Raw genomic sequence first — 21,668 nt, 5'->3', positions numbered from 1 at the left:
TCAATTAAAACCATCCAAAGGGGGATGGGTTGCTGAGCAAGAAAAATAAATGTGCACTCTGAAGTGCATTGGCAGCTATAAACCAGGTACAAGTCCTATAAATATAAGAAACTGTGACTCTTGAATTCTCTAGCAGTTCCCATAAGTTGACCAGAGGTCTTAGAAGAGCCATAGTTAATGGCAATGAGGATGCCCCCAAGCCCAGGCCAGAGGTGGGAGGGGAAAGGAGAGAACCCAAGTGGTTCATTGATTCATCTTCCCCAGCTTCTCCTGACCTCACTCCAGCCCTACAAACAGCCTAAGACACTCTACTGTTTGTTCATAGTCTGCTCCTGACATGTTACAGCCTTCATTCTGGTTTCTGCCACTAGAAGAACCTCCTGACCCTCTTCAGGCAAACACCGGGGCCATCGATGCAGCAGCCCTGCCTTCTATTTCTCTTTCCTTTTTTGCTAACACCTGTCTCTTTTGTTTGTTTGTTTTTGAGACAGATTCTTGTTCTGTCGCCCAGGCTGGAGTGCAGTGGCACAATCTCTGCTCACTGCAACCTCCGACTTCCAGGCTCAAGCAATTCTCATGCCTCAGCCTCCCAAGTAGCTGGGATTACAGACATAGATTACCACACCCAGCTAGCTTTTTGTATTTTTAGTAGACATGGAGTTTCATGATGTTAACCAAGCTGGTCTTGAACTCCTGGTCTCAAGTTGATCTGCCCACCTTGGCCTCCCTCCCAAAGTGCTGGGATTATAGCATGAGCCACCACACCTGGCCTGCTAACACCTGTCTCTTAATGGAAGATTTTTAGGCTTAGTCCATGAAACCAATAGTCCCCCAACTCCCTTGTGGAGCCATCTGGGTTTCTAATTGGGGGGTTGAGCCAAATGGGAGAATGGGTTCTCAATCAGGCATGCCAGGGACACCTGCCTGCCAGTCCAGCCCGCTGTTTCCAAGGTTGGGAGCACAACTGGTGACTCATCAAACTCAGAGCTGAGCACTGCGAGATCCAGGAGAGCCTGGGAGACTGTCCTAGCCAGTACTCCTTGCGCTCGCTCCACCACACACGTGTGCATACACACACTGGCAGATGCAGGCTCACACACACCATTTTGCAAATGGAGAAACCTAGACACAGAGCCAGCATGCCATCTTGGGATTGCTATTTCAGTACCCTTTCCACCACTCTGTGCTGTAAGTCCTGGATGGGTTATGTGTCACACTGTGCAGACTCTGAGTAGGCAAGGCTGCATGATGTTCTCTTTGCCTAAGCATGACCTATAAAGGGGATGGATGCCCTGGCTCAAACCTTGGCAGGAGGCCCCTGCAGCTGACAGTGTCCATACTTCTTAGCCTGGGATTCAAGGCCTGCCTCCCCACCCCTCATGTGCCAGCCTTCTGAGCTCCTCACAGCCCTATGTATGTCCGCTCCGTTTCTTCATTCATTTGTCCATCCATTCACCTACAACTGTCTATGGAGCACCTATTACGTCCTAGGTGCATTTTTAGCATTGGACTACGATTGTGAAAAAGCAGACAACCTCATCCTCCAGTGCTGCCTCCTACATGAAGCCTTCCCAGACCTGCCCTGAATGAGTAAGCTAACCCAGAGGAGGCCTTCAGCCAACCCAGGGTAGAACTACTACTGCGCTTCTCCCTCCTCCCTGCTGGGGTTGGAGGGGAAGTAACTGGCTTCAGAGTTCCGCAGACCCGAGCTCAGATTCCACTTCTGCCACTCACAGTCATAGCTGTGACCTTGTGACTCAGTGACTCACCTGTCTGAGCCTCATTTTTGTCAACCAGGAAATGGGAAGGTGGTAATATCCACCAGGCCTGTGGCCCACCTGGTTTGCCCAGGTTTGGAGCCTTTGAACACCAGAGGAGACTGATTAGATACTTGACCTTGCAGTAGGACCAGAGCCATGGAATGCCTGTTTGCTCTGCCTGTTATACCTAGAGCCCAGAAGAGACTGATCCCAAAAATGTGATGAAAGAATGAGAACACAAATGACTGACTGAATGAACAAACACATGTGTACCAAGCATTGGTACGCTGGTTGGTTTCCCCTGCCCTTAAGGTAAAGCCTAAGTTCGATCTTACGTTGTTTAACCTCCTTCAGGTGCAGAGAATTGAGTTACTTTCAGTCATCAGTTCGTGACAATTAACATCACTGCTTCAGGGAAGGCTCGGCCCTGTTACATTCATTCATTCATTCCTTTTCATCCCCACTTCTCACTGCCATTCCCTATGTCTGTCTAATTGTACCTTTTTTGGTGTATGGTTTTGCCAAATGTACATTTTTATTTATATTTATGTAAATATATTATGTATATAATATGTATCCTCTTTTTTCTTCCTTTCATTAAGCAGTGTGCTTTTAATATCTATCCTTCCATTACATGTAATCTGCTGGTTATGATTCTCTCTAGATCACCTCCATCACACACAGACACACACACACACGCACACACAGCTGCATAGAGCAGCCTTCTAAATGTCCTCTTAATGAGAATTTCTTAGGCTGTATCCCAGGAGTGGAATTCTGGGTCAAAGAGTATGTGGACGTTTAATTTGACTAAGTAGTGCCAGATGCTGTCCTGAATGCCTGCTCCTGTGACATCCCACCAGAAGTGCCTGAGGCCCCTATGTCTCTGTCTTCACCAATACCTAGAATAGTCTCTATTTCTAAGTGTTGCCATGTATTAGACACAAAGCAACATCACTTTAATTCAATTTTCTCTAATTTCTAATGACATTGAGCATCTTTTCAGGTGCCTACTGTCTTCTGGTTTTTCTCTTCTGTAAATTGCTTGTTCAGATGCTTCACCCATTTTTCTGATGGGGTTGCTGTCTTTATATTGTTGATTTTCAGGCGCTCCTTGGATAATCTGGGTGTTAAGACCACGTTGATTTTAGACCTTACAAAAATCCTCTTTCATTCTATTGTCTGTTTGTCCAGGATGTCCTTTTTCTAGGAAATGCTCGATTTTGATATAATCAAATTAATCAATTGTTGGGCTAACGGTTTGTGCTTTGAAAGTTTTGTTTGAGAAGTTCTGCCTCTGGGTTTCGAAGATATTCCCCTACATTTTCTCCTATTAACTTCACCTTTCTCATTTAAACCTTTACTTGGTCACATATCTGCTCTTGTTTATGGAGTTTGGTAGGCATAAGTTTTGCTTTTCTTTATATAGTCAACCAGTTTTCCAACTGTCATCTGTTAAACAGTTAAACATTCTTTTGATTTATGGTGCAAATGTTTTTGAAAATTAAATTTCCTTCCAAAAATGGGCTTATCTATTAACCCTTTATTCCAGAAGTTTCCAAACTTTTTCAGTTTAAAGCACCCTTAGTGTCTCAGTAATTTTTTTCACGGCATTTTTTCACACAATATTTTTTTCTCTAAACCAAAAGAAATACTACAAGTTTCTAAGCGGTTAGATCCAAACAACTAAATAAATATTTAAATCTCAACAACTTAGTGGCCATTTGAAAAAGTAGTGCACAGAAATTGAAACAGAAAATAAAGTTGTAATTTTATTCCTGAATGACTACAATTCTTTACTAATGGAACAGGGAGCTGGACAACTTCTGAAGCCTTGGAATAAGACTGCACATTGTTTCCTGTTCCTCATCAATTTTTACACATACTTGCTTTTCATCACAGCAACCACTGAAAACCCAGTTTCACAAAGATGTGATGTCATCAGAATGATGTGGCACAATCTAATGTTGAGACTGTGAATTACTTCAAGCTAGTAGTTCACATGGTGTGTGATCAGTGTTAAATATCACTGTTTCCCTCGGAAATTTAAAATACGCCACAACACCCCTGGTGAATTCACTCAGGTACCCTAGGGCACCTCGGGGCCCAGTTTAGGAACCATGGTTCTATTCTCTTCTGCTGGCTTGTTTGTTTTTGAACCAAAACCATCTGTTCCTCTTAGTGTGGCTTTCTGGTATGCCTCAATATCTGGCAAAGCAAGAGGTCTCCGATTTCCATTCTTTGTTGGTGTGACTTTGCTACAGGCCTTTCTTCACCTGCTCCCTGCCTGCCTCCAGAGCTTTATCTCTCTTCTGCCACCTCCCAACCTAGAACTATTTCTGCTTCCTACTCTCTGCCTGCTTTCCCACCTCTAGGCCTTTACACAGGTGATTCCTTCTTCCTGATACACTCTCACCATCCCCAGCCTTACCTTTTGCCTGGCGATCACTCCCTAGTGCTTCTGGGCTCACTTTGAGAAACCGTCTTTCCAGGAAGCCCTCTGTAAGCCTGGGCTGGATAGATTCCCTACAGCCCAGGCCCTCTGCCAATCAGGGCACTCGTGCCTTTGTGCTATGGTTATCTATAGGTGTGTCTCCTCCACTAGACTGTGGGCTTCCTAAGGGTAGGGACTAAGTCTTGGGGATTGGTGTATCTCCAGTACCTGGCCTAGTCTGATGCACAGCTAGTGCTCAACCCAAAAAAGTGTAAATTCCCGGCCACAGACTCTTTGCATGAACCTAGCACTTCACTCTTCTAAAAGCCCTGCATATGCCTTTGCTCCTCCCACCAGCCTGGGAGCAGGGATGAGCGCAGCCACTGGGGCTCCGGTGGGAGTCAATTGAGGCTTGCTGAGGCTGGCATTCCAGTTAGGCGAGGCTCCAGATGGGCTGGGGCTGAGCCAGGCCTGGGAGAACGGAGGGGCTCCTCTGTTGGCTGGAGCCCACCGAGGACTTGCATATCCAGAGGGGCAAGGAGGGCCAGGTAGGGGGAGCTAGTGCATTCCTGCAGAGCGTGTGGCCTCCCCTCCTCTGGGACCAGAGTTAAATAACCCTTTTGGCCTTTCCTTTCCCTTCATCACATCACCACCCCCACTGGCCCTATACCAGACCTTCCAAGCCAGAGAGTGTCTCCGAGATTTGGAGAGCCTCCTGTCTGACCCAGCGTCTTATGTACAACCTGAAATCAGCTGCTGGGAGCCTGGAAACATTGTCAGGAGGCGCCATCCCTCAGTTCGGGGATGCCCACAGCTAACCTCGAGACTTCTCCAAATTCCTGGAGGACCCGCGCTCTCATGCTTCTGCCTCTGCTGAATTCACTTGGGAATTGGACCACTGCCTGATCCCTCAGGTGTTCCTCCACTCAGAGCCACATTGATCCGTGAAAGAAATGCAGCCTCCTTCTCTATTTCTACACTCATACACAGCAAGACACAAAAACTGTCGTCTCTGACAAGGCCTGGTGAGGGGATGTCAATGAAGATTTGGGTGCCAGGCAGAGCGGGGCTGTTTCAGAGAAAGTAATTAGAGCGGCATCAAGATGAACATGAGAAACCCCTGACCTGGGCCCTCCCCAGTCACCCTTGGGTGGTCTCCACCTCCCACTCCTCTTTACCTAACAGTTTGCACTTTGAAGTTTTGTTTGAGAAGTTCTTCCCCTCCTCCCAGGCCCTGTCCTCAGGAGGAAAATGAACTCCAGCCTATTTTCTCAGCAGAGTGGCTGGCCGCCCCCGACACTCATGGTCTTTCCTACCCAGAAACACATGGAGGTTCTTTCTTTCCCCCCAGGAGGCACCAAGATTGTCTGCTCTTTAAGAGGAATTCTGGGCCCAGCTTTAGATCATATCAGCTTTATCTCCTTAAACCCTAGGAGACACTGCAACCAGTGTGACTGGGGGGTCCCAGAGGAGAACCCAGGAGGCCCACCTCCTAGCAGGACACCCTTTCTGAGTCACCTGTCCCCTGAGTCTTCAAATCTTGTCCATTTGTCCTTTCCTATTTCTCTGATCTGCATCTTTTTCTCTTCCTGCCTGAGCCCCCTTGCCTGGTGCCTGTATGGCTGCTGCACCAGCTGCCTAATTTGAGCCCTGCTTCACCGCCCGCCCGGGCCAATCTGCAGCCCACCCTGGCTTAAAGCGAAGATTCCAACAGATTGCAAATTGCATCTCTCAGACTTTCAGGTCAGCTGGTCAGCAATTTGGTTTTCCTGGTGGAGACTAATCTATTTAACAAAAATAGAACCTACAGTAAAGCAAAAATTAAATACTTCTAATCATAGGGATGCTTGCATCTGCGGATGACCAGAAAAGAAGGAACCATGGATGGGGGTGGTGAGGAGCCTGGGCAGAAGCTTGGTGTTGCATGGTTCTGTAGCTACAAAGCTCCTTTGGCTCAGCCACCCACCCAGGAACCTGGGCAAAGATGCCAGTCACTGCTCTGGTCAGTTCTCCTCTGCCAGCTGTGTAGGCACCACCCTCCATCTGTCTGCCCAAACCAGAAAGCTGGAAGCCATTCTTCCCTGCATTCACTCCTCACTTCTGGCCTGTTGATTCCACGTCCACTTCCTTCCCATTTATATGTATACATATTTTGTTGTGGTTGTTTTGTTTTTTGGGTTTTTGGTTTTTTGTTTGTTTTAAGACAGGGTCTCACTCTATCATCCAGGATGGAGTACAGTGGCACAATCATGGCTCTCTGCAGAACTGACCCCCTAGGCTTAAACAACCCTCCCACCTCAGCCCCCTGAGCAGCTGAGACTAGAGGAGTGCGCCACCGCGCTTGGTTAATTTTTTATTTTTTCAGGGACAGGGTCTCGCTCTGTTGCCTAGCTTGGTCTTGAACTCCAGGCTCAAGCAATCTCCCACCTCAGCCTCCCAAAATGCTGGGATTACAGGCATGAACCACCATACCCAGCCTCCCTCCCACCTCATGCATCATCTACTTTGCTCCATCTACATCATCCTCCTCTCCCATGGATTCCACAGCTTCTCACTGGCTGCCTTGCTTCCAGTCCTTCCCCCATGCCCATCCATTTTCCACAAAACGGAAAGAGCTCATTGGACCTGCTACCTCCCAGCTGACACCCCTTTTGTGGCCCCTTATTTGGGGCATAAGGTCCAAAGCCCTGCCTGACGCAGCTCCTGCATTCCCTGCCTCCCACCAGCTGCCCTACCATGCACACCACCCACAGCAACGTCACCCTCCTTTCTAGTCCTCCAAAGAGCCACACTGTCTCTCGCCTCTAGGCTTTGCATATGCACTGTTCCCTCTGCCTAGAACATTTCCTCTCCCATCCTCTTTGCCTGCATAACATGATCGTTCTTCTCTGCACCCCTAAGTCACCCCCTCAAAGAGAGGTGCCCTTCCTCTGTGCTCCCAGCCCTCTGTACCCATTCTCTCCTAGCAACTCACATTGCCTTCTAAGTCTTACAAAAAAAAAAAAAAAAATATGTCATCTCTGTTAGGCTGAGAGCTTCTAGAAGACAATGATTTTGGCTTAGTCAGTGTAACACTGCAGGGTCTAGCATGCTGTGTCCCAGAGCAGGCACTCAAACATAGTATGTGGCCAGTTGCCCCCTCATTTTATCAGCGAGGAAACAAGCCCGGAGAGAGGAAGGAACACAATTATGAACACACATGGAGTTGGGGACAGAACTGGGACTAGAACCCTGAACTACCCACTATAAGCCCCAAGCCCTTTCTGGTTTAATTGTAAAGAAATAGTCTTAGCCAACATCATTCGGCCCATGGAATGCAGGTCCCCAGGGCCCAGCAGCCTCCAGGGCATCTTGGTCTCCCAACCTGTGATCACCTTCAGGCCTCTGTGACAAGCAATTCCTCCACCTTGGGCCACTCTGCATGTCTTTCAGTCCTCTTACCCTGGGGAGCTAACTGAGCAAATGCTCTTGGCCGGCATCCCTTCTCTCTCCTTCATAGATCTTCCTGACAGATCCTGCTCCATGGCCCACCAACACTGGGGAACCTAGTCCGTTCAACTCAATTCAGCTGAATGCAACTTAACAAATAGTCCTGCATCCTGCTTCTTCCCAGCCCTTGAAGAGTAAAGAGCACTTTCCTGCCCTCGGAAGCTTCATCCAGCAGGAAGCAATTACCATATTCAGTTCAGGGTGTGGAAGAAGGAGCAGAGAGCATTGCCAGTGCCCAAGGGGACATGAACAGGGGAGGCCACTTTAATTGGGACCTGACATAGGAGGCTTGTGCCTGGAGGACCAAGTCCCGAGACCACGTGGTAGATGGAGAGGAGGAATCCAGTCTGAAAAACAGAAGCCACGCTAGGCATTTCAAACAAACAGAGGGGATTTAATACAAGGAATTGTTTAATAGGTGATGGGAAGAGGAAGGAATACAGAAGGAGCACTGAGACAGTCAAGGGATACCAGCTGCAGAAAGAAACTGCCCTTAGGGCTAGGAAAATGAAAGGACAGAGATGAGCTTTTCAGAACCCAGGAGCTCAGAGAAGCCCTGCACAGCTAGTATTCTGTTGTCTGAAGAGGGGCATGTCTGCCCGATGTCTGGTGGCCCCTCAAAGGGGCATAGCAGGGCTGGTGCTGAAAGTACAGAAAGAAGCTGGAGGCAGGACCCTGCCTGACAGAATAGGAGAGCAGGGACTCCCATCGTCCCCTTCCACTCTACCTCAGAGCCTCCTGTTGGTGGAAGCTAATAGGATGGAGTCTGGGAGATGTGGCTTGTGGAGCCCTGGCCCCAGCATCACAGAGCAGGATAGAGAAGGCAGGTTTGGGAGCTGAGAGACAGTAGGTAAATATTCGGCACAAACCCCTTCTCTCCAGCTAGTCCCATTCTGATTTGTAGCCTCCTCGCCTGTTTCAGGGAAGAGATTCTCACCCAGTTGTGCAGGTAAAAACAGGGTATTTTGCATTCACAATCTTAATTTGGAAGCCAGATGGACTGGCTTGGTTATGGGTGTGCTGGAGCCAGCTCCTGCAGGCTCCAGAGAGAGCTGAGAGCCAGTTGTTAAATTATCAGGAATTTGTGAGCCAGCTGTTAAATCATTGATAACTTGAAATCCACCATGGTGGGTGTATTTACACCATGGAAATTGGCAAACACTACAAATCAGAGCTCTTTTTTTTTCTCCCCAAAGAACCAGCTGTTAAACATTTACCAACACATCCCTGACTACCTATCTTTCCTCCTTCTCTGCCTACTCCTGCTATACCCATGCACCATCCCCCTAGCCCAAGGTCACATGGTACTTACTCCAGTCCCCTGCTGAGAGCTCTTTTTCTGATCAATGACTGCTTCTTGCAAAGAGGAGGGAGGATGGCCTGTTGTTAGAAGCATGGGCTTGAAGTTGACACAACTGAGGTGAGTCCCAGTCCTTTTGCCTACTCATTATGTGACCCTAGGCAAAGTCCTGACCTCTCAGGCTCTCAGTTTCCAGTTTCCTCATCTGTAAAATGGAAATAATCATACATACCTCATTCCATTGAGGGTGTTGTTGAAAATCTATTAATAAAGGAGAACCCCAGGGGGAAAAAATCTTAATGTACACAAATGTTTCAGCAAAGCTAAAAGTAGCTTGCACAATATCATCTCTGCACGTTTTGTAGAGGGAAGCCTGAGCACAGAGGTGAAAAGGCATTTGTCCCAGCTTCCCTTCCCAGAAAATGGCCAAGTTCAGCCTGAATCTGTCTTCTGACTCCTTGTTCATTGCTCTGTTTGTTATTCGACTTTGAAGGGGAAACAGGCTTATGTTTACACAGATAAAACAGTAAATAAATTAGTCAGTAAAATTATTAGTAAAATAGTAAAAAAATTAATCTATTTCAAGAGGGAGTATTAGTTTATTGCTGATGATATTGCTATTTTTGCCTGTAAAATGTGCCTCCGTATAACATCTTTTTAAAAAAGTTTTTAATAAAGTTTTCTTGTTATTAAAATAATACCCATTTATTATAGAATATAGGTAAAGTATTAAAAAGCAAAACGAAAAAGCCATAATCACACTCCCCGGGACCAACCAGTGTTAACATTTTTACTTTGTGGGGGTAATTTTTACATAATTCTGAGTATACTGTATATACAATTTGTATTCTTTTTTTTTTTTTTTTTTTTTCACTTTTTAAATTCATTGTTGTGTTGGTTAGGATAAATAACACTAGCTGCTGTAACGAAGTTATCTGAGAATCTTGGTGGACTAACACAGTAAAATTTTATTTATCTCTTATACAAAGTCCAAAGTGGGTCCTTCTGGTCGTTAGACAGTCTTTGCATGTAATCATTCGTGGGCCCAGGCCCCTCTGTCTCACGTCCTCACTGTTCCTTAGGCCTCAGGGTTCTCTGATAGATCCTATCAATCTGGTTCACAGTAGGGGAAACGGGGAAGCGTGAAGGATCAGGATCTTGTGAGAGATTTTCATGGGCCAGGCCTGGAGTACCATGTCGCTCCCACCCACATTCCATTGGTAGGACTGTCACATGGCCGTACCCAACCATCAGGAAGTCTGGAAAACCTAGTCTGACCACGTGCCTAGAAGGAAAAGGAAATGAATTTGTTGAACAGCTAGCCAGTGACTGGCACAATTGGAATATCACTTGTTCCAACCTTTGATAACTTTTGTAATATGATGCTTACATCTATAGGACTTAGGTCAAATCACCCCCTCATTAAAACCCTTCAGTGGCTCCTCTTGCATTCAAAATGAAGCTCAGCATCCTTGACATGACTGGTAAGGTTCTGCATGGCCTTGCACCCATCCACCTTGCCAATCACATTTCTTGCTCAGCTCCTCTTCAATGACCACCTACAGCTTTATCGGCACTGTTTCAGGTCCTCGGATTTCCCAATCTCTTTCCTGCCTCAGGACCTTCGCACTTGCAATTTCCTCTTTCCAGGATGTTCTCCCCTTTGCTCTTGGTTCAGCTAGCTCCTTCAGGTTTCAGTGCAAATGCCACCTTCCCAGAGAGGCCCTCCTTGGCCCCCAGCCTAAATTAGGGTCTTCCTGTAGTTTTCTCTCTTGGCGCCCTGTTCTTTTCCTTTAATGTCACTGATCACAGTTTGTAATTCTCTATTTATCCGTGTGTTTATTGCTTAATGTCTCTGTCTTCCACCAGACCCTACACTTCATGCAATCTAGGACCATGTTGATTTTGCTCAGTGTTTGATCTGGCGCCTATCTGGCACATCATAGGTGCCCAACAGGACTTGCTGATTGAATGCATGTATCCTAATATTTCATCATGTGTCTGTATTAAAATTTACTTCACTTTTCCTGTACTTCTTACACATTCATTTATGCCTGATATTTTGTTGTTCTAAATAAGCCTGAGTCTCTTATTATAATAAGTGGAAGGAAAGAGGGGGAGTTGCTCCACCCTTCCTGGGCCATCCACCCAGCTATCTTCTCTGGGTCCCTGCTTCCCTCCAGTGCACACAGCCCCACCTTAGGCCACCACATGCTTTGTGGAGGGTCACTACTTGTACCCTCTGAGCCGTCTGATTATGGTCCCTCAGAAAGATGCCCCTGCATCCTTATTGCCCATCCACCGAAGGCTGGCAGTGGGACAGACCCCACCTCCCATTCTGCTCCTCCTCTCAGTTCCCTGCAAACCTGCTGCTCTAGGCTCTATGAGTGCATCAAACATTCCTGAATGCTTTGGTCTAACAAAAGAATTTTTGGTGTAAGAAAATATTTTAAATTGTGTACAAAATATGGCCTCTCCTATAGCTCAAGGGGACATACAGAAAAAGAAAAAAGAGTATTTTTTAATCTTTACAGAACATGTGGGTGGATGTACTCAATTATTTGTCTGTCTCTCTTTCACATCCTGCCATCCCTGTGGAAACAGGGCATCTTCTCCTTCAAGCCTGCGTCATGCAGATCTCCACCCTTTTTGCAACACCTCAGAAGCAATTTAACCCCAGTGTTTTCTCAAAGTCTACATTGTTTCTTTGAGACCAGTCCTGTCCTGGGGGGAGGGCTGGCAGCAGAACAGTCCACGATGGGCTTGCATCCCCCACACAGACATTGATGTGCTGCCCCCTCCAACAGAACTTACCAGGGTCCCCCATGGTCTTTGTAGGGGCCTAAGGAGAGCTTTCTCCTTGGTTCTCTGAAGGTTCACTGGAAAATCAACTTCCAATTAGAGAAAAGGCATTCACATTTATTTAATGTATATACATGGGAGCCTTCAGAATGAAGACCTAGAGATACAGGGGAAATTGTCCATTTTTATGCTGAGGTTCAATAAACTCTAGACAACCGTGTAGAAACGTGATTGGACTAAAAGGCTATGATCCAATACTGATAGACTGGGGAAACCAGCAAGGCTGGTCTGTCTGGATTCTTCTTGACCTCTCTGAGCATACATTCCTTCCTTCTGGAAGCACAGGGCTCTCTCTGGAATGGGGGTCTTATGACCTACAGTCAAATAAGGTAAGTCACATAGTTTCTTCATAGCCAGTTTTTACACAGAAACTTGGAGGGAATGCTGGAGTAATATTTTTACTTTTTATGGCTAGTTTTGGAGAAAAGGGGTCCTGATTTCTCCGACTCGCTTTGGGGAAGAGGGATTCGACTTTCTGTGATTGGCCCCAGAGGAGCAAGGGACTGAGAGACAGGAGGCCAGGAGAAGGTCAGAGAAAAATTTTGGCTTCTGAGGAGACTTCTGAGGCCTTCGTTTTGGAGTATTGTTTTCAGAGCCCTAACACCCTTCAACTTCCATTAACTTAAACATTTTCCTGCCAGTGTGATGTGTCAGGATAGATCTTATTTCTCACAGCACAAGTCAAATCCTCAATAAGGATGCATGCTCACACCTCCCAAAGGCAAACTTGACAGCCCAGAGACAAGAGTGCAGTCTAGAGTCATATTCAGGAAGAAAACCCTTCCCTAAGTGCACTGTGATCTGCACAGACTGTCCCTCAGTGGGCCCAGGGCTCCAGAATATTAGGCGGCTGAGCCCAGCGAGTCTTCACTCAAAGTAGCTTCAGGCCCCTGCCCACGTGTTGCCTATAATACTGGCTGAAGCATGAAAGCTGCCCTTCTTGCCTCTCTGACCCTACACCAGATCATGTTCCCAGGGAGAGTATCTCTGCCTTCCACTGTGAAATTAAAGAAGGGAAAAAAAGAGGCCCCAACAAAGGGCTTAACCTATAAGACTCATAAACTTGTTGGAGTGAATTTTACTCATGCTTAGTAGTTAAGTATTAAAGATGAACAATGAAAACAGAGAATTAGTTTTTCTAAGAGGAGACTGTTAAACCCTACTGGCTTCTGGAATCCTTAGTGTCCATTTTACTCCCCACTAACTTTTCTGGGGATTCTGAACTGACATCAGATGGGATTTTGCAGCCAGGTGCAGTGGCTCACAACTATAATCCCAGCACTTTGCAGAGGAGCCAAGGTGGGATGATCATTTGAGGCCAGAAGTTTGAGACCTGCTTGGGCAGCATACTGAGACCCCTATCTCAACAACAAATAAATTGTTTTAAAAATTAGCTGGTTGTGGTGACAAGCACCTGTGGTCCCAGCTACTCGGGAGGCTGAGGTGGAAGTATCACTTGAGCCCAGTAGCCAGAGGTTTCATTGAGCTACGATTGTACCACTACTCTCTCACCTGGGCAACAGAGCAATACCCTGTTTCAAAACCAAAAAAAATAAAAATGAGATTTTGCTAACTCAAGGCGTTACAATAACAGTTACCCTTCACGATAAGTTACCCCTTGCTGTGCACCATCCCTGGCTATTCTCATTTCATAATCATCTTCTTTAATTCTCAGAAACAACCCTGAGAAATTTGTATTGTTCTTACTATTTTCAAGTAGAAGAATAGAAGAATTGATGCTCAGAAATGCTCAATGAGCATCCAAGCTCACATAGATAGCAATGTTTACTCTTGTTGGCAAACGCCAAAACTTAGGTTTTTGTCCATAAGTTACCCTATACATTCTGAAGACTTCACTGAAGAAGAAAATACAGCTTTATGGCTCCCAATTAAACCTGAACTATTAGTTTGGATTGACTTTTATGAAACAGACTGCTTTCTTTGACATTAGCAACATCTCTTTCGGGGAAAAAAAATATTAATAAGTTATCCACTTGGAACTTTCCCTCCGTGATTTTATTTGTATTCCAAATCTGGTCTGTGGTCATTCTTCCAAACTCCTTGGAAGTTAGAATCCATTATCAATAAACATCCAGTGGAGAAAACACAAACCACTTCAGGCATTTCAGAAGGAGATTTCATACAGGGAACTGGTTACAACTTTGTTGGAAGGGATGGTAGAGGAAAACAGGTAGAGCCCGTTGTCACAGATACAGTTCTCCGGAAAATTGCCATGCTCCTCAGGCAGGAAGAAGGAAAAGGAAAATGATGTTGCCATTGCCCCTGAAATGCCTGAAGTGGTTTTTGTTTTCTTGACTGAATGCTGATTGATAACGGATCTTACTTCCAAGGAATTGATAAAAATGACCACAGAGCAGATTTAGAATACAAATGAAATAATGGAGGGAAAGCCCAGGTACACAGGCCTCCAGGGCTCCTGCTGCTGCTGTTTCTGTTACTTTTGGTGCCCCATCTCTGGCCACTGAGCATGCAGCCAGGGGCCCCCACACTCCGATGGTTCAGGAATCAGAAGCTCTGCTGGGCCCTACAGACACCTGCAGTCACTCGTAGCTCCCCTTGCTACAACCAGAGCAGAGGAAGAAAAAAAAAAAAAAAAAAGCTTTTCCCTCATGCATGCTTATGCGTTCTTTCTAATCTCCCATGACCACTTCTCATCAGCACACCCTAAATGGAAACCAGCTGGCAGGGGATTCTGGGAAATGTGGTTTCAGGGCTTCCAGTCCCTGCCACACAGTGGAGAGTATAGTAGAGTGAGTGTGAACTGTGAGCCACCAGACAGTTATCAGCCCCCACCCCGGCCAGAGTTACCAAACTCCCTTGCCTTAGAATTAAACTCATCACCCGGATTGGTCTCGAATGAACATGATGATTCTCAGTTACAACCCTGGAATTGCACAAGACAAAAGCTTAAGGAGAGTCGTGACATTTATCTCTACATAAAGACTACATGTGCTGGGAGAAGTGCAACCTTTGTGGGAGGGAAACCAAAAAAAAAAAAAATCCCAGCTCTCAAGCCGGGATGTTAGGAACTGAAGCTGGCCTGGCTCGCCTGGCTGAACTGCAGGCCACAGTGGCTCTGAAACTGTCTAGTGGCAGCATTGCCGCATCTGTTCCCACCCTGCCCTGTTGCTCAGCTCCTTCAGGTGGCAAGAAAGAGCCAGCCCCAGCGACCTTTGATGACAGGGTATCTGAGACTAGATTACCCAGGAAACAGGCTCTGAGACAAAGATTTGCATACAGAAAGTTTATCAGGAAATGTTTTCCGGAACAGAAGCTGGAAGGGAGGAAGCCAAGTAGTGTTGGGCAGCAGGAGAAGTCAAAATGTGATGCAGTGGCAATCATGAGCTCAGCCAATCCCAGGGGACCTCGGGATCCCATGGTCCTTCACGGCTGTCCTGAATCTAGGCAGCGGGGCTAGATCTATGACCCTTCACACTGACTGCTAGCTGCAGGCTGCCCCCAGGGAGGGGGCATAACCTGAACTAACATAGCTCTGACTGGGTGTAAGGCATCTCAACAGCAGCCAGATGCTAGCAGCTGGGGAGGAGGGCCTCCATCCTGAGCAGGGTATCTGGGCACACCCCTGGCATCCACCACACAGAATAAGAGGAATGGAATGGAAGACAGGCGCTGCTCTGGGCTCAGTGCTCAGTCACATTCGCCATGCACTCTGAGCTGGGGAGGGACAGAGTCTGGCCATCACTCTCGCCGAAGCCACCATCCTCTCACACCTGGATTACTGAGCCAGAGCCTCCAGAGTCTCTCCTTCCACGTTTGCCACTCTACCATCCATTCTCTACCACCCCACCCTCATGGCTGTTCATTGCACGTAGAGTCATGTCCAGACACTTCGTCATGGTCTCTGGGTAGAATGTGACCTGGCCCCTGTCCACCTATGCATCTGCCACCACCCTGCCTCCCTCACTGCGCTCTGGCCATGCTGGCCCTTTCTGTTCCTTGAATATTCCAATCTCTTCCCCACCTGAGGGTCTTTGCCCTGGCTTTTCCCTCTGGCTGGAATATTTCCTTCTTTCCAGATAGGTCTCAGCTCTCATATAACGTCTTGAGCAGAGTCTTCCCTAACTACCCAACTAAAGCAGCTCCCTTAGTAAATTACCTGGGTGTAATGATGTGTGTGCCTGTAATCCCAAGCTGAGGCAGGAGGGTCGCCTGAGCCCAGGAGGTGGTGGCTGCAGTAAGCCGAGATCGCACAACTGCACTCCAGCCTGGGTGACAGAGCGAGACCCTGTCTCAAAAAAATAAAAAATAAAAAAATGACTTCCCTCTCCCATCACCCTTTTGATCTTCCTCATAGCATTCATCGCTAACTGAAATTTCTTAAGCATTGGTGGACTTGTTTCTGCTATCCCTCCTAATCAAATAAAAAGCTCTCCAAGAGCAGGCAGCAGTCCCTAGAAGGGTATTCAGTAAGCAGTAGGTGAATATTTTTGGAATGTTGTAAATTGACCACCTTTTAATATGGAGGACACCTATTGGGTAGAATTTCTTGAGAACCACCTGACTGGCCTGTGGCCTCCCTCATACCCGGTCTTGTCAAGGCTGCCTTGGCTGGCGCAGTCGTCCCCTATCCAGTTGGCGATACTTAGGGTAGCAGGGATGGCTTTGCCAGTGAAACCCAACAGATGCCATGGTAACCCTGATGCAGACTCTCAACATAGCCAGTTACACGTCCGTGTCTCCATCAGCACTTGGTCACCCCAGTCACAGAAGCCCTCTACTTTCTCTCATCGGTAGGCAGAACGCACAGTGGCTCATGTTGTTTGGGAAGTCAGTCATTTGGGAGCTGATGATTCTGGGAGGTGAAGACATCGTGGCTGGGGGCCCAGTGGTTTCCACTTTGCCAGTTGAAATCATGTGAGAGTTGAAACTCACTTCCCAAGGACTGGAAAGCTCTCTGGTGCTTAACATCTTTTGATTTCAGCTCCCTGCTATTAAACATGTTTAAATAAAAATTACCACTGCCATTTGCAGAGCACCTGTCCTATACCAGGACCTGTGCTTGGTCCATAATTTAGAGATGTTCTGGAACTTGCCTGAGAGAGGACTGAACCCAGTTTGTGAGACACAGACGCTGGCCTACTTCCACTGTACCCCCTGAGAAATTAAGGAGAAATCAAAGAGATGGAAGGAGTTCCGGTTAGTAAAAAAGTTATTTTTAGTAAAATAAAATGTGACAGATCTTACTTCAAAGATTTGTTTTGTTCACAAAGTAAAGGGAGGCTCTTCTCACCCCCACTCCCGTATCACTCCATGGAAGCTTTGAATACCATTCCATACACTTTGTAATTTCACTAATAAAGAGTCTGCAGAATTTGTGCACATTTTAAATCTAGATGCCTGTGGAATTCTTCAAAGCTTGGCAGAAGATTGGTAAATTAGATCTCCATCTTGTCAGACAAAAAAAAATTATCTTTGTGGACGATCTTTCCCACTCAGGCAAAGTGGTCCATTTACATAAAAGTAATCCTTTTAGAAGGTGTTTTGTGATTTTCAGTTGTCCCTAGAAATAAAATCACAGCTCTGTCTCACCTTGGCTGAAGTGTTTTCACACTCCAGGGAGTTGCTTACCTTCCCCTGAATATGGAATTCGGTGGGCATTAGTTTCAAACTGATACTACTCACAGCTGTCTTCAGGGTTTCGAAAAGGTGTCCCAGTGGCCTTGGAAGGTGTTTCTCGTTCTGGGATCAGGTTGAGCAATCCCCCTTTATTCTGGAAGCCGCAGGGCCTCAGTCTTTAGGTTTCTGCCTAAGGAAAAGTGCTTCCTGCAGTTTTCTCCCACGACTTCAGTGGGACCCAGAGCATTGTCTGTGCTGTCGCCTGATGTCACAAAAGCATAAAGGTGAGAGAAAAGCAGGCTACCTTTAAAACCATTTCTTTTCCTAATTTCACAATAATGGAAAGACAGGAAGACACTTACTTCTGGATCAAGAGCAACATGCTACAGTGAAGTAGCATGGACTTTAAAATTAAACCTGCATTTGAATCCCAGCAGCCTCGCTTAAACAATTGTGTGAAGTCCATAACCTCTCTCAGTTTCAGTTTCTTGATCTGCAAAATGGGGGTCATCCACTCATCACTTACGTTTGGCATAAAGATTCAGTGATATAGTGTGTGTCAATTTCCTCATATGGTTGCAGAATTTTAGGTGGGATATACATCGGAAAGAAGAGATGACATTCCATCTCTAAATTCCTGGTTTATTTAGCCAAGCATTTGGAAGCCAGCAGGGCAGATGCAGAAGATGATGCTATGTTTAGCCCCCAAGGTCCCTAATGAGGGGCGCTCAGCTGCCTGTGACACTAGTCAGGTCTTGCTGGCTCAAGAAGCTTAGTTTTTTGCGGCACCATAGCTCAGTTATAATTGGGACTGACGTCACCATTCAGGAAAAACTTAGAAAAACATTCTCTGTTCGTAATAAGAAATACCAGCAGACCTCTAGCACCCTTCTGGTCCTCAAGCCAAACAGACTCAGCAACACCCCACATCTTTATGGGTGGGGCACAGGGAGCAGAGTCAGGGCCGGGCCCCACCTTTGCCATCATCTTTCCAGCACCCCAGAAGACTCCATCCCCATTATAGCACAGGACACGTGAGTGTTTAATAAATAGTCATGGTGGTCATGATGATGCTTATCTTGGCTTCAATTCACATGTGTTAGTTCCATTATTGATTTTGTGCTCCTCAAATTAACCAGATAAAGTCACAACCAATTTAAAAACAATTAGTTTGATTTTCATCTGTGGTCCAGCGGGAATCTGTTTTTCCTCCAGTATTAATAATCACATTGTACAGTTAATGAATTGGTGTGAGATCAGTGGCATTCGGGCTAATGTGGCATTTCTCTTTTATTCTTGTTTGTTTTGTTTTGTTTTGTTTTGTTTTGTTTTTAGGGTCAAGTTGTGTTCCGGAACGGGGAGAGAATGGGAACCATTAAATTTACTCAATTTCAAGGTAGGCATTTTGATGCTTATTCTTTCTAGCTGATAAAATTTAGATTTGGGGATGTTGTTTTATGCTATATAATACATCAAAAGGAATGCAAGTGTGATGTTCCAGATAAAAGAAAGCAGAGCCAATTGAAAATACTTATCTGAAAACATTCGTTTCAACCTATTTGGAATATTTTTTCTCAGCCACACCATGGTCAGCCCTCCATCTCCATGGGTTCCACGTCTGTTGATTCAGCCAACTGAAGACTGAAAATATTCAGGAAAAAAATAGATGATTGCATCTGTACCAAACATGGACAGACTGTTTTTTCTTGTCGTTATTCCCTAAATGATAGAGTATAACAACTATTTACATTGTATTAGGCATTGTAAGAAATCTAGAGATGATTAAAGTATATGGGAGGATGTGTGTAGCTTATAGGCAAATACTACCCCATTTTATATCAGGGACTTGGTCGTCAGGGGATTTTGGTATCCTCAGGGTATCCTGGAAGCAATCCCCCATGGATCCCTAGGGATAACCGTACTTCCCTGGCCTATTCGGTCTTCCCGCATGACTCTAAAAAGCTTATGAGATTATGAGTGGTGGGAGTTAAGTTAGTATTCTGAGGATGTTTGCATTGATGTGGGGTTTTTGGTGTTTTTTTGTAGAGAAAGGGTCTCACTATGTTGCCCTGGCTGGAATGCAGTGGCTATCCACAGATGCGTTCATAGCATACTGCAGCCTCGAACTCCTGGGCCCGAGCAGTCCTCCCACCTCAGCCTCCTAAGTAGCTGGGACCACAGACATGCAACAGTGCACTCAGCTGTTTTTGGTTTTGATTTTAGAAATGTTCAAACAGACTCTAACGTAGAGAGAACAGCATAATGAACCCCCATGTGCCCAATACCCAGTTTCAATCATTATCGACATTTTGCCAATCTTCTTTCATCTTTACTCACCCCATCCCCCCTTTTTTGCTGTAGTGTTTTAAAGCAGCTCCTAGACATGATCTCATCTCATTCTATAAATACTTCAGTATGCATTTCTTCTGGATAAGGACTTTTTATAATATAATCACAGTACTATTATCACACCTAAAACATTAAACAATTTTTAATATCTTTTAATTTCCCAGTCTGTGTGGATCCTCTGATCATCTCAAAGGTGTCTTCACAGATGATTTGTTGGAAAATCCACACAAATTCCACCCATTGCATCTGCTTGAAGTATCTCTTTAGTCTCTTTTCATCTATTATAACCCCCTGCTTTTTACAGGCCATTTATTTTTTGAAGAAACTGGGTCATGTGTTGAACTTTCTGTTGCTGTCAGAAGGGCCTCAGAAACCATCCAGACCAATTTCTTTGTGTGATGAGGAAGAAACAGAGGTGAAGACAGGGGCTATGTGAAGGAGCATCCTTGAGGAACAGGGCTGGGCGTTCCTTGAGGCAGACCAGTGCAGCCATTAGCAGGGTGATGAGCCAAAACGACTAGATGAACCTCTCTTCAATACAGTGTTCTTCAGCAGCCAAGTGTTTCTGGAAAACCCCGAAACTAGAGTGGGGCCTGCTGTGCCCACTGACTTTGAGTAGATCCCAGTGTCATCCAGGGGAAAGCAAGAAATTAAAGTGAGTCATTCAGATTCATTCAGACAAATCCCACCAGGATTCAGATCAATCAGGAGAGGTGTTCTTGAGCGCTATCACACTGTAATGCAATCTTGTAGACTTACCCATTCGTCTTTCTGTGGCAGGTCATTGAAACGCATGTCAGCTCTCTGGTGTGCACAAAAGATGTAATTTTAGGCAAACGTAATTATTTTTCCATTTGTTAAGTTTTACTTCTTCATTGGTTGAACAAAGTAAGCATCTTGGCAAAGATACTTACTTTTTTTTTTTTTTTTTTTTTTTTTTTTTTTTGTAACTAAATTATTTTTTTTTTTTTTTTTTTTTTTTTATTAATTAATTAAAAAAAATAAGTTTTTTGGAAAAAATTCTTTTTTTTTTTTTTTTTTTTTTTTTTTTGAGTGATTGCAACTAAATTCTCTTGTCTCGTTTCCAGTTCTCAAAATTATATCATTCTAAGAGAGTATTTTGTAAAATAAGGATTGGCTGATCATAGCTACCAGTGCATGCCAATTGTATTGCCTTTTTTTTCATACGTTAGGTTTAAACGCCAGCTCCAGCGACTGTTTAGGCTTATCTGGATTTCTAAGGAAGGCAGTACAGCAAACAGCAGCTCAGAGCTTGCGCTTTGTGGGCTGACCCACCCCAGATCCACTCACTTACTCACTGTAGAATTTCAGGCAAGCGACTTCGCCTCTCTGAGCCTTGATTGTCTTCATCTGTAAAATAGGAGTATAATCCTATCTACCTTCATGGAATATGGGAAAAACTAAATGGAAAAGTATGTGTGTATATAACTATACATATAATATATTTTTATATATGCAATATATTTTTTTCTCAGCAAGTAAGTAGCAATTATGATTAGCACCTTGTCAACATTATGACACCTTTCTGGGGCAAATTCAGGTTTTCCTGGAGTGCTGAAACCCCCGGCTGCTTTTATGTCTGCCGTTTACCCCTATAGCGGCTCCTTACACTTAATGATGTATAAGCGGTGATACAGGTCAGGGCCTTAACGATGATCTCATTCCACCAATTCATGGTACAAGTCCAGGAATTCCTGAGATCCAGGAATGAGTAGTATCCCCCAGGGACACACAGCAGGCTAGTGGCAGAGCTGGGACTGGACCTCAGCTTGCTCCTCTGCACATTCCCACGTACGCCCAGGCACAAGTATGCTCCCCTCACTCTCTCTGCATTTATGTCCAGCTTTTCTTGAGG

The 21,668-nt window shown here is 45.5% G+C and overlaps 1 protein-coding gene across 2 annotated transcripts in view; it reads left to right on the top strand.

Annotated features, from left to right (window-relative positions):
- Window positions 1–21,668, top strand: part of GABBR2 (gamma-aminobutyric acid type B receptor subunit 2) — a 416,448-nt gene that overhangs the window by 279,825 nt on the left and 114,955 nt on the right. For both annotated transcript variants that reach the window (XM_021927328.2, XM_031654347.1), the window contains exon 8: window positions 18,779–18,839. In XM_021927328.2, coding sequence (XP_021783020.2) covers window positions 18,779–18,839 — 61 coding nt within the window. The remainder of the gene's footprint in view (window positions 1–18,778; window positions 18,840–21,668) is intronic.

Source organism: Papio anubis, chromosome 13, assembly GCF_008728515.1.
Source record: "Papio anubis isolate 15944 chromosome 13, Panubis1.0, whole genome shotgun sequence".
NCBI lineage: Eukaryota > Metazoa > Chordata > Mammalia > Primates > Cercopithecidae > Papio > Papio anubis.
This window is presented reverse-complemented; position numbering and strand designations above follow the sequence as displayed.